Source organism: Calliphora vicina, chromosome 3 (genome assembly GCF_958450345.1).
Source record: "Calliphora vicina chromosome 3, idCalVici1.1, whole genome shotgun sequence".
Classification (NCBI taxonomy): Eukaryota; Metazoa; Arthropoda; class Insecta; order Diptera; family Calliphoridae; genus Calliphora; species Calliphora vicina.
Window position 1 is genome coordinate 92,142,015 of NC_088782.1, and position 14,037 is coordinate 92,156,051.

General features: G+C 27.6%; 1 protein-coding gene across 1 annotated transcript in view; it reads right to left on the reverse strand.

The window, feature by feature from the left end:
* The window catches only part of P5CS (Delta[1]-pyrroline-5-carboxylate synthase), a 106,155-nt gene that overhangs the window by 54,150 nt on the left and 37,968 nt on the right, over window positions 1–14,037 (reverse strand). The window contains exons 3-6 of the mRNA XM_065503402.1: window positions 12,895–13,038; window positions 8,795–8,902; window positions 8,458–8,625; window positions 6,985–7,173 (exon numbers count right to left, since the gene is read on the reverse strand). Of these exons, the coding sequence (XP_065359474.1) occupies window positions 6,985–7,173; window positions 8,458–8,625; window positions 8,795–8,902; window positions 12,895–13,038 (609 nt within the window). The remainder of the gene's footprint in view (window positions 1–6,984; window positions 7,174–8,457; window positions 8,626–8,794; window positions 8,903–12,894; window positions 13,039–14,037) is intronic.

A 14,037-nucleotide genomic window follows, 5' to 3' on the forward strand; every position in this document is an offset into this window, starting at 1 on the left:
ATTTAATACTAACAATAATCGCTTGAATTGTAAAAATTTCCAATCTTTTCACTTTTTTTAGAAACAGCAATAATTTGCTAACTTTGATCGCTCACTGAAAAGAAAGTAAACAACTTAGTTGATTGATTTTTACATCTAGTGATGTAGAATTTTATCTACGTTTACCCTATACCAAAATTTATTATAAAAACTTTATTTCTAAATTTCAATTAATCGCCACTTTTATACCATTTGAACCCAACGTGTGTCGGTACGAAATCTAAAAATATTTATTAGCACTACTAGCGAAAACGTTTATATATAATCATCTTTTGTTTAAGACTGACCAATTATACCTATATAAATTAATTTATAATGTAATACAATAATAACCTTCTGTACTATTTGGGTGTCACGTTCTGTTAAACCAACTCAAATCGAAATATTCCTTACAACTAAATCAGTACCGCATAAATAATTTAATTTTCAATTCCAACTCGGTTAGAAGAACATACAAATATATTATTACTATATTTCATTACTATCAAAAATATACTAAATACTTAGCAGCACAGTATACTTGAGCTTGTGCTTTTTCATTTGCATGAACAAAAAGTAAAATATTTTAATATTATTTAGTTATTCTCCCCTAAGCGCAATATACTGCTACTAAACTCGTGCAATGCTTATTTAAGGATTGTTGAATTTATTTGTCCATTGGCAGTCAAGCTTTTATTGTGCTGGACACATTTCTTTTGTGGACTTCTAGTTGATTTTCCTTTCATTTCCATTCATGTCGCCGCATTCAAAAGAAAAACAAAATAAAATATTTACGTAGTAAAATCATGATTAAATGAAAATTCGTACAAGTTCTTCTTAATTAACTATAAAATACTGTTGCCACTAGTTATAAAGAAAGACTGTTTTGCATTTATTATTCGTACTTTCTTAAATAACTTTCATTGTCGATGTGTTATACATTTTGAAAAATGTACGGCAATTCTTGGAAACAATTCAGATATCAACAGAATATACAGGCCTGTCACACATTTTGTTCGGAATGGTTACAGTTTCGTAGTTTTTATTCCGATCGATTTCGTTTTAGGTTCTTCAGATTTCGTGAAACTTATTAATTCAAAAAATATTTAATAATTCTATATTTTCGATTTTAATTTGACAATTTTTTTAATTTTAAAACAAAAGTGAAATTTTTGGTACAGAAACTGATTAAAAATTTTAAATAAATAAATAATTACAAAGAAATATCAATTCCACTTTGAAAACTGAAAGTGGTTTCATTCCGAAAGAAATTTTCGTTTTACTTTTTCTGAAGAAGCAAAATGCGGAATTAATTCCACTTTCGATCGGAATGGAATTCTGTGATAGGCCTGATAGTATGTATATGAGTAAAACTGTAGCAAATTACAATATCCTGTTGTCGAAATTGAATTTGCTTAATGCACGATCAAGATCTATTAAAAAGTACATAGAAATTTACAAATTTTACAAACTTTCCGCCAAATAGTACTACCGCAATTATTTATAGGCTTTAATAAAAATGTTCAAAATCTAGAATAATGGTACTACGATATAAGATTATCAAAATTCAACATTTCCCAAGCAATATTAATGATGTGCCAGCATATTGTACTGTGCAAGTTTAATAATCCTAGTAATTGTTAGAACATTAAACGAAACATATTTGGTGTTTATTAATGCGTAAGGGAGAGTCTTTATGGGTCGTCATAACTTAAAATGACATTAAGTAACTAATTTGGGTGAAATATAATTTTGCTTAAAAAATTCAAATGGGACCATAAATCTTCATAGCCATCAAAAAAAATGTATTTTCTCGTTACATCTCTTTTAATTTATTCATTTTGTTGCTGTTGTTTGGTTTTTGATTTCTTTATGAACATGAATGAAAAGGGCCAACTATCGTTGACCGCAAAATTAAGTTATACAAAATTTGTGTGTTTTTTGTGATAAAATTAAAGAAGCAGAACAAAAATCGTATAATAGATTCTAAGCAAGACGGATGTTTGGGTTATTGCGTTTTTCTAACAAAATTATTTATATTTTGCTGGAATATTGTTTGTGAAACTGTTTAGATTTTATTATAATAAGGATAATATTTTTTTATTTTTTGTATTTCAAATTGAATATTTATAGACAAACAATATAATTTTAATGGCGTTCAATATTGACATTGTCATTTATCTGTTTCCTCGTTTAATAGGCAAAAGTTAAAAAAAGTTTTTTTTTTAAGTGAATGCCAATATCTTATTTTTATATACTCATCGCCAAAGGCATACAAATTTATTAAAGTAGATAGGGAACTTAGTGTTCAGAACCCAAGTCTGTTTTCAAAAACTTAATTCATGAAAATATATTTGGTTATTGTATCACGCATATGTACGGAAATAGATTATTTTTTTCAATCCTTAATTTCTATATATTTCCTGCATAGCAACTTTTTGAAGATAACTTAGATACATGTTATAATAGTTTAAAATATTGCATTACATCAAATCTTTCTGATTTTAAATCTGAACTATTTATCGGCCATGTTCTGAAAAACGCAGCTTTTTCAAATTGCTTACGGTTTGAAAAACGCATTTTAGCATGTTCTGAAAACCATTCGATTTGCTGGCGTTTTGCTATGAAAACTATGAAAACATATGTTTTATCGTAACAAAACATAAACAAACAAATAAATTTAAAAAAGCTGTTTTGTGTTTTTTTACTGAGGTTTGAAAACTCCAAATTTTTATCGTTTTCGTTTGTCAGATTTGGCGTTTTGAAATCGATAACGCAATTTTAAAAAACCAGTTTTTTGGTTAACAGGCTTCGAAAAAAACGGTTAACCGATTATTTTATAAATTTAAACAATACATTTTTATATGTAGAAAACATAAAATGTCCAATAAATTTTTTAATAGTCAGGAATGGTTAATATCACAGGGCTACACTACACAATTTTGATGTTTCGTGGTTCCAGTAGTACAAATATGGTCCAAATTTTAAATTCTATGAAGAGGTTTTTTATAAAATATTTAATGATTACTCAAAAACGGTTTGTCCAATATTATTAATGTAAACTTAGAAAAATTTTAATTTACATATTCCTTAATCCGTTTATATATTTCGTTATAATCGGCTCTGTAGATTTGGAGTTATAATAACAAATTTAAGCAAAAACTATATTTTTAAAGGTTATGAAAATCTCAACTATTCTAAGTTTATTTTAATAACATCGGACTAACCCTTTTTCTGTTATCATTAATTATGTGGAGAAATGTCTAAAAAATTTATAATTTTACTTAAAAATTTTAAAAAAGATCTATCCATAGAATTGAAAATGTTTACCATTTTTGTACTAAGGTAGCCATGATTGTTAGTCAAGCCCTTTTTTGCTGTTGACCTGAGTATTTAATAACTTTAAATATGCAAAAGTGCTAAATCCATTTCATTTTGTAAAAATGTTAAAATTATTATTTTAGTCAAATGGAATTGAATATAACTATGTTACTAAATAAATAATACATGTTTTAACTTGTTGTTTATTCATTAAATTTCAACCAAAAAGTGTAAATCATAAATTTTTAAATTAATTATTTGTTAAATTTTTAATTTTTTATTACCTCGACTTTCTGATATAAAACAGAAAATGTTCCAAATCCCAAAAACAGAGCTGTGATTACTTGTCATAACCATAAAAAATAAGTAATAAAACTGCATTAACAGATTTCAAAAATATTTAAAAAATAATGGATTTTAGAACGTCTATTGTCTCTCCTGTAATAATTCTGAAAAGTAACTAATCACGTTTGTACACAAAGCTAACGAAATGATTAATAAAATTAAATTTTAAGAACAAAACATGCTAATGAAGTAAAATTTATTGATAGAATGTATGAACATCGAAGATATGTACATCGAATTCAATTTACCGGTTGGTGAAATCATCACTAGGTTTTTAATGAATCATTACACTATGCACGAAATTGACACTTTTTTTCTGTCAAGAATGGCACATAGTGGCTTAAATTAATTCGGGTACGCCGAATTCGGTGGTACTAACCGTTTTTTAGGTTAGCTTGTATTTTCGAAATGTACCGTTATTTCCAAAATGGAGGAGGTTGCACAACATATATTTGCGTAACTCAAAAACGTTTTAGTTATTGAATAAACTGAAAAAACGAAATTCCGCAATGAAATTACCTTCAAGTATAGCCTAACATGTTTACAATCTTCGCAGTCGTTTTAGAAATATAAATTTTTGGAAAAATTATTTTTTTAGAAAAATTTCGAAATTTTTCGTTCTTAAAACGGCATTAAAGATTGAAAAATTAATATACGCTCTTAATTTAGTTTACAGATTTAGAAAACGAAGTTCCAAATAAAACGAGCTCTAAATAATTAAAATCTGTGCACAACTTTTCATTCTATTCACAAAAAATAATACAAATATCCCTAATATTTTATCAAAATACATAACTCATATTAATTAGCTACATCGTGCAGTGCAGAGTTGTATAGAAAGAATAGAGGAAAATAAATTTAAACCCTTTAAACATGTGCAAAGAAGTGTTGGCGAGTGTAAGGTTTGAATTTTGACCGCATGAGTCCAACAGAGGTGCAGCCAGGGGTCCCCAAAGTAGGACTCGCGTATGATCAATTTTTAAAACGATAATATTTCTTCGTTTGTGTTCCGATTTCAAAAAGCTTATACATATAGAATCTCCTTATCGGGCACTACAAAAAACCTCATCGTGGCTATGAAAATTAAATTATCAACATTTTTACCCACCATACTCCAGTTTTTTGATAACAGCAGGTCCAAATATTTCCCGATTTTCTCCATTTTTCTTTTATTGGACTAACTACAAATGTATATGTCAAACAAAAAAATAATTGTTTACAAATCGTGACTACCTCCAAAGTTATATTCATTTGAATTTAAAAATTTAGAGCGTATATTCATTTCCAATTTTGAATGCCGTTTTAAAACCAAAAATTTCGAAATTGTTCTAAAAAAAGATTAAAAACATGTTAAGCCTTACTTTCAGTTTGTTCAATAAACTAAACTGTTTTTGAGTTACGCGAATATATATTGTCCAACTCCTCCATTTTCGAAATAACGGTATTTCTCGAAAATACGAGCTAACCTAAAAAACGGTTAGCACCACTGAATTCAGCGTACCCGAATTAGTTTAACCCACCGGGTGCCCGGTTTGACAGTTTTTTCAACTGGCACAGTGTTATAATGTGGAATTTAATTTAAATTTGCAAAGTTTTAAGAATGTATGAAGTATCGATGGGAATACAGGAGTATAATTGTTATAATTATTTTATATTTATCATACGCATACGTGATCAATATGATAAAATTATGGAGTTTCCAAAAACCGATTGGTTGCGGTTATCTTCAATTTACAAGAAACATTTGATAATATACCAAAAGTTATATGAAATGCGTTGCTCTTATATTGAAAACTTGTAGAGAATCATTAAATTACATTTTAATATAATTATTTGACAAATGATATTAAAGGGTATTTTTAAACGCTTCCTATCATTTAATTAAATTAAACAAAACAATGATTGTGTGAGAGATCATCGTAATTTTATCTTATTCATGGAATATTACTTGCAAATATCCGTCGCTGCTTCACTGGGTAGCAAACATCCGAAATATCCAATTTTCCATGACATTCAAGCATAAATCAGGCTTAATTTGAACAATGGCATGGGTTTTGAGGGCCGCTATGGTTTGTGGCTTATTCACATAGACTTGTGTTATAAGAAAAACCCAGATGAAAAAAATCTAACAGTTTGAAAAGATTTGAAGTATTAATTTCATAATATACTATGTATTTGTATTAAAGTAATAGCCTCTGATGTAGAAGTATGCTGCGTTTTGTATGCGATGCTTATTTGGAAACATTCCAATGAAGAATTTTAGCAATTCATTTGCAAATACATATTGATACTATCTTATGAGAAATAAACTTATAATTTCATCGTGAGCGCCAGAAAATATCATATTTTTGTTATTTATCAAATAATTATATTAAAAATTTAATTTAATGGTTCTCTAAGAGTTTTCAATATATTTCATAGCATTTTTGCACATTATCAAATGTTTCTAGTATCTAAAAAACTAAACCTGTCGGTTTTAAATTTTTAAAAACCGATTCTGTGGTTTTTAATTTTTTCGGTATTGGAAACTCTTATTTATCACATTGACAACGAATGCATATGATTAATATATGATAATTATAACAAGTATACTCGTATATACGCATACGATATTTAATACAATTTCAAAATGTTTGTGATATTAATGTAAATTTATCATAATTTATGGCAAATTTTGTGACGAATGGTCTATAATTATGCAGGCCTTACAAGCGTACTGCTGCAAATCTGAGACTCATGATACATTTTCTTTAATCCTTTAATAAAAATTGCTTGAAGAGAATAACTACTCCTTCCGAACAGTAACACTTTAATGTTAAAAATAAAAGTAGAAAAAATTGTTTGTTCCTTTTTTAAATAGAATTAAATAAAAATGTTTTTATTTATTTACGAATCCAGCTAGATTGAATAATAAAAAATAAAATCGTTCGTTTGATTTTATTTAATAAGACAAAAACAGATTGAATGAAATTTTACAAGCACCTGTACATATGTATGCATCGCGATGAATGATTTTATGTATAAATATATACATTGAGTAAATGTGGCATTTTGTGAATTCTACGCGGTAGACTCATTTATTTAATACACTGCTGCACTGAGATAAGTTTTAAACATCGAGTTGTGTAATCAGCAAGAGAACGTGCAGCAAGAATAAATATGAAGGAAAAGTGAACAGACAGACGGACAGATAGAGGGACAAAGAAAACAAGAAAGAAATGCACTACATATAGATGGATACAGTAAAAGTTTCAACTATTAAAGTTTGTTGATTATATGTTTGTAGGTATATTTGCTTACCTTAGATTTTTTGCCAAACTCGATGAGACGACTGTCGTTAGATGTGTACGTGTGCATTAATTTGGCGCCATCTTCCCACGGTGGCTTATTGTAAATACCATCGACATCCGACATTAAAATGAGCAAATCCGCTTGCACTTCTGCAGCCAACATGGCAGACAAACTATCGTTATCTTTTATGGCAATTCCCTAAATACAAAAAGAAAATACACGTAAAAGAAATTGAATTTAAACACATACTAAAATATATACATATTCACCTAAAATGCAAAATAACGTATCATCAAAAAATTCGAAATTGATTTTATTATTGATTATGATTCACTACATCGTATTACATATGTACATTTGTACAAAATTTTAAACTTTTACTATCAAAAATAACCACTTTATAACCAAAATTCAAAACGAAGTATCATCAAGTGCACGATTTTCTCAAACAAAATAACGTATAGGTTTGGTAGTTTCCTAATATTTTTTAATAAATTTGTTGGAATTGAATTAATTGAAATAATTAAAATATAAAAAAAAATAAAAAATAAAAAAATATTTAAATCAAAAAATATAAAGGTTATTAATTTCAAAAAAAGGAAAATTACACTCTAATTTTTTTACACTTTTACACAACAAAAACATGAACAAAATTCCACAAAAAAATTATTTTTTTTGGATTTTTTTTCTTGTGTTTAGTGTGTAAAAGTCTAAAAAAATCAGAGTGTAATTTTCCATTTTTTTGAAATGAATACCCTCATAATTTACCTTAAATTTTTATTTTTTCATACAAATTTATATTGATGATACGTTATTTTGGTTTTAGAAAACAAAAATTCAAAATAACGTAAGACACACAGCATAAAATGTGCTTTGAAAAAATTTGTTTGTTTTATAAAATATATTCCTAGTGTCTTTGTAATTCAGATTTGAAAATTGTGTTTCAATATCTCAGGTAGTTTTATTTTTATATCGTTTTTTGCTTCTCCTATAAACTTATGAAAAGTGATGTTACGTTATATTGCATTTTAGGTAACGACATATACATATGACTACAACATATAAAACATGCAAGAATACGTGCATGTAATTACACCTATATACCAATATACAGTATGTGAAAAAAATCGTTTAACAAAAAAAACTAAATTTATATTTCTTTACTTTAAATGTTCTGTATTGTTTTTTGCTAAAACTAAATTACATTTACAAATTGAAAAATTCCCAAAAAAAAAACACTTTATATAGTATAACAGAGACAATACTGACTTTAATTTGCTTATAAATCTTTTATTAGATTCAGATTAAATAAGAAAAAATTTTAAAATATTTCTAAAATAGAATTCAATTGATTTGCTTGACATACTGTATATAAATATTACCAATTAATGCACACAGACCCACTTAACCAAGATTTGTAAAGAAGTAGTAACATTAACTTAAATGTCTACGTGGTAGACAGAGTAAACTTCATATACATACCTTTTTAGAACCCGCGGGAAGATCATCATCTACAATGAACATTGGTGGCGAGACTGCATCGTTTGTATTTATAATTGGTACAATGTTAAGGCTAATTAATTCAGATAGAGTACAAAACAAATTGCTACGTGTCTCTTCGTTATAAAAATCTGGTTTCGTAACAAGAACCTGTAAATAACAGCAAAAGATGACAAATAAATAAATAGAGTAACAACATCAGTAGCAGGACATGAAAGACAAAAAAAATGCTAAAAAATATTGTATAAAAAAATGATGTTGTTATTTAACATTGGATTTGACATCAATGTTTTTATAGCTCTTCATTTTATTTCATTACCTGTGCTATTTTAACACCATACTGTGCAAACATGGCATCATACAACGACATCAGACCAGACTGTCCTACAGCAGCTGCTGCTCTTGGATCCAATAGAAATCCGTCTTCCTATGAATATTAAAATTGATTTATTTGCCCTAAGAATATACAATTTATTAGGGTTATAACTTTTAGCTATTTCTGCAAATTTCCAAAATACAATAGACGGGCCTTGTATCTTTAGAAATAATGCATTCTTTTTTTGCAATGGTAAAACAAAATTCACGCGATTAAAAGCGATGATGTTTTGTACAAATATTATTTTTTTTAATTAGGTAAACTAATAATATTTTCCAAACTATGTACATTAGAGTGCTCCAAGATTGTATGGACGAAAAAAATTTTCTAGGTACAGGCCGTGCCCCACTAGAATTGTTCTATGCATTGTAGAAACACGTTGTGTAAAATATTAGGATGATATGATAATGTTAACTGGTAGCGCAACGACGTTGAAGTTTTGAGGTGCATTTACAAGGGGGAAAAATAAAATTTTTTCAGTTTTTGTAAAAATGTTCCCATTAAATAATTATGTTTGCAAATTAATTTAAAAGAATCGAAATGTGTACGTAATTGTCGTTCTAATAAGATATAAATGACAAAAATTGGCAAAAACTCATATACAAGTATATATGGATATATTTTAAGTAAAAATAAGCTTGTATTTTAATATTTCTCAAAATACCCAGCAAAAACATTTCTTACAAATAAGCCGAAAAATAAGGGGAATTTGACGATTCAACTACTTATTTTTCTACTGTAAGAACTCATTATTTTTGTTCGCGATGTCCCAAAAGTAATCCTTTATATTTTGGCCAGAAATAAGTTGTTTTGTTAGTAGAGTTATTTATAGAATTTTTATTTACACCAAAAAATAAAAATAAAAAAAAATAAGTCGCAGACCCGATTCGAACCTGCAACCTTCTGTTTGGTAGTCTGCCGTTGTGCTCACTACACCACTGCTTAGTTATTTCATTGTGCATCAAATAATGGTTTTCACACAGTAATGCAATATTCTTTTCTGTTTTTCTAAAAATAAACATGTAATAAAAAAAAAATGGGCAAATTGAAAAAAAGTAACAGTTTTTTGTTTTGTTTATTTATTTTGTTTTTTTTAGACTTTACTACTTAAAAAGTAAGTTATTAAAAAAGACATTATTAAAAAGACATTGTAGCATTTGTAAGCGAAGTTTTTGCTGGGTATGTTAATTTTGTTCCTTCATTTCTTGTTCTAGTGGCCTGATACACGTTAATGGCCTGGCGATTTTTTAATAAATTTAACATTTTTTAACCATTTTTTTCGATTCTTTTAAATTAATTTGCTAAAGTAATTATTTAATGACAGAATTTTTACAAAAACAGAAAAAATTGCATCTTCAGCGTCGTTGCGCCACCAGTTTACGTTAGCCTATCATCCTAATATTTTACACAACGTGTTTCTACTATACATAAAAAAATTCTAGTGGGGGGACTGTCAAAATTTGCCATTTTATTATTAGAAAATTTAAAACCGATCGGTTTCAGTTTTTTTCGATTTTGTGATAGTTTATTTTTTATTAAGTATTATAGCAAGGCGTATTAACAAGGTGAGTGCATAAAATCAGCTGTTTCTTAATTCGCTGTGGTTTTATGTACACTATATGTCAAACTTTGTTTATGTTTACATTTGTTATTGTAAATAACATAGTAATATTTTAATTCGCCTTGATTTTGACATTTACCGTACATTTTAACAAAAACAAATTGCCTGTTGTTTTTGCATTGTTGTATTTGTTGCCGGGACGCACTCACCTTGTTAATACGCCTTGTATTATAGAAACAAAATCAGTAGATAATATTGGAAATGCTATACAAATTTATAATTCAATCTTTTTATAACGATGGACCTAGAAACACAAAATTTTGCAGTGCGAATTCAAAAGGGATAATTAATTGTACTATTTCATTATTGTAATGGTACTTTTTGAATATAAAAAATTATATAAATAGTCACTTGAAGTTTTATTGTCAGGAAATACTCGTATGATCAAATGAGTGTGTGTCCTTTTTTATTAAAAGGTTTCCTTAGCAGCCTGCTTCATCATCTGACGCAATTTAAAAACTGTAAAGAAATCTAAAGATATTTTTTTCACACAAATAAATAGTTTCCTTTTCATTTCTAACTTTTGAATTTTTCTACTGAAAACCGAAGATTAATTTTCGGTTTCGGTTTTAGGACTTTGAAAACCGCGGTTTAGGTTTCGGTTAAAACCGAACACGAAACTCTAGTATATATTACATGGCCATTTTATTTTAACATCTTTAATAGAAAATCATAACTAACATTTCTTCGTAAAATTTTTATTGAATCGCGATATCATAGCATATTTTAGATAAGAGATGCTTTAATTAAATATTTTGCTGCAAGTTATTTAGCATATTGTCGTCTTTTATAGTCTCTTAAATTTAATATCATTTACAGCTACAATAATTCCACACCCAAATTTGGATGACATGAGATTTTATTGTATAATTTCAGTTTTTGACACCCTCTTATATTTCTTAAAATTGTCTTTACAATATTTTACGATATTGTTATATTTTTCTAGTTTTAGCTAAAATCTAATATCTATTTCCTAATTAGTAATAAATTCTTATTGTGAGCAGAGAAGCAAGCCGTATCGGCTTGTAATTTTCCATTTTTTTGAAATGAATACCCTTAACTTGGTTTTTGATTTATTTATTTTGTAATTAATTTTTAATAAATAAAAATATTTTTATTTAAAGTAGCTTTTTTGGGTATTTATAAAAAGTAGGAATACTGTTGAGACAAATTGACATGAAAATATTTTATATTTTGCTTAAAAGGCTAACTTTATATTGTTTGAATTCGGCTAAGCCGGTAGAAAACTCGGCGTAGAGCCGGCTAGCCGCCGAAAATTGTTGCTCATAAGCCGCCGCCGAAATTTTTGAATCGGCTTGTTTCTCTGATTGTGAGTTGTTTTGAAGATCTTTGTGTTAAAATGCCGAAAGGAACAGAATTTAATATTTCTGAGAGAAAAAATATATGACTATACATTTTTACTTTTCCTGTCGACATTTTTAACACAAATAGTCTCACTACCGCTCCTAAAGTATTACTACGTACAATTGAAAAACACATAACTCGTATCTGTTTAACAGGAATTATTCAAAAATTTTGGATTAAGAAAAGAATTAAAGCATTTTAGAATTAGCTTTCGGTGCGTGAAGTTGATTTCAAAAATAGGTTTCTAAATTTTTTTTTATTTTTGCGGCCCTAAAAAAGTTATATCCCTAATATATATTTGTATGTAACGATGACGCCATTAACACATATGCATTAGACCAGCTTAAAACCCAAACAAAATAATAATGTGTTTTCACCCCCATAAAATTAAGTTTCATCCTTTCAGAATATTATTTAACAGATTTTTGTAGTTTTTTTTTATTACTTTCAAATTACTCCAGATGTACTATATAGCATTTTGGTATCATAAAAAAAGTCCCTGAGATACGTATGTATTTTTGAATTATCACACAGAATTAATCAACCAGAAGGGAAAATTAACAAATAAAAAAGACAGGTTAAATCGAAAAACCATTAATTTTTTTTATTTTCTATGCTTATAAGGTTTCATCTAAAACAAGTGCCAAACATCGGATAACGTTTAGATGTTGCACATTTTATTCGAATTTTTGGATCAAAGTAGCAATATTTCCAATCAAAAATCGTAAACTGTTAAAATTTGCATTTTCAATACTCTTTAAACATTTATTAGAATTCCTTTCAAAAATTTTGAAAATATAAAATTGAGAAATTAAGATATGCATGACATTTTATGATTTCGTGTTTTAATAACGCTTGTACAAAAAGAAAAAGAGGCAACTGTTAGGCTTAGAATATAAATACCCAATGTGGTATCTTATAATAATCCAATCTTAATTTTTAGGGGGTGACTGGGGTAATTTTAATTCATGAGCTGGTATAATAAACTTGAATACACGTGTTGGACGTTTAACTATATGTGAAACATGAGAATGCTTTTGTGTTTTCTAACTATTACCGCTTTCGAATGATCCTTGGGCGAGAGTGTCTCCCTCATCGACAATGACATTAGCAATTCCTGTGCCAGCTTTTGCTTACCAAATGCCACTGCACCACTGGTAACCATCATCACTTCACGACCTTCTAAATGACATTCTGCCACCTGCAAAAAAGATATTTATTTATACATTGATGATATATATTTAAGTAAGTTTGTAAGTTGTTATTCGCATTTACTAAGGTGGTTATTAAAAGTAATTAATATGAACGTTGTAATTATACGTTAAATAATAAGGTTCACGTTAAACTTTAATATGTATTGAAATATTTGAGAACATATGAGGAGCCGCAGAACAAAATGTACTTTTTTGCATCTTTTCAAAAATTGTTTTTTTGGTATTTTTATAATATTTGGGTTGAAATCTTCCAGAAACAATCAAGTCAGCAAATTTGTTTTAATTTTTTTACTAAGTAAATGGGTTCTAAAAAATTTGTGTTTAACAAAACGTACAGCACTAGTATAAAACGAAAAAATAAATATTATTTAATTTCAATGTGAAATTTGTTTATATATTAGATCAGGATTAAAAGCATTCATTTAAAATGTAATCGTTAAAAAACGCATAAAAAACATACTTTTAAATTTTGTTTTGAACAAAACGTATTTTTTTTCTTTATTTTTTAACAAAAGATTCTTTTTCCGATATTAAAATGATTTTATATCAAACATCCATAAAATTTAATGTGTTGACTTATGGCAGTTAGATGTATCTATTGGTAATTAAGAAACTTGTTACCATTTCCAGGTTAATGCAGTTTTTTAAGGGGGCGAAATAAATAAAAGTCATTTTCCCAAAAATTTTAAATGTGCGAAAAAGTACCTTTTGTTCTGCGGCTCTTCATATGTATGTATATTAATAGCATGCTTTTAAATTATTATTTTTTCTAAACTTTTCTTAATTAAATTTCAACACAATTAAATTAAAACTAATTTAAATTTGGATAATATGCTGTAAAGTTCCACATTTAACATCTAAATGGGTAATTTGACAGATTTTTTATGATTGGCGTCCCACACCCCATGTTTTGATTTCATTCCGAAGAAAACGCCTAACATTAATGCACATTTTATCTGTTCTTGCAGTTTTTTAAAAGCCTTCAT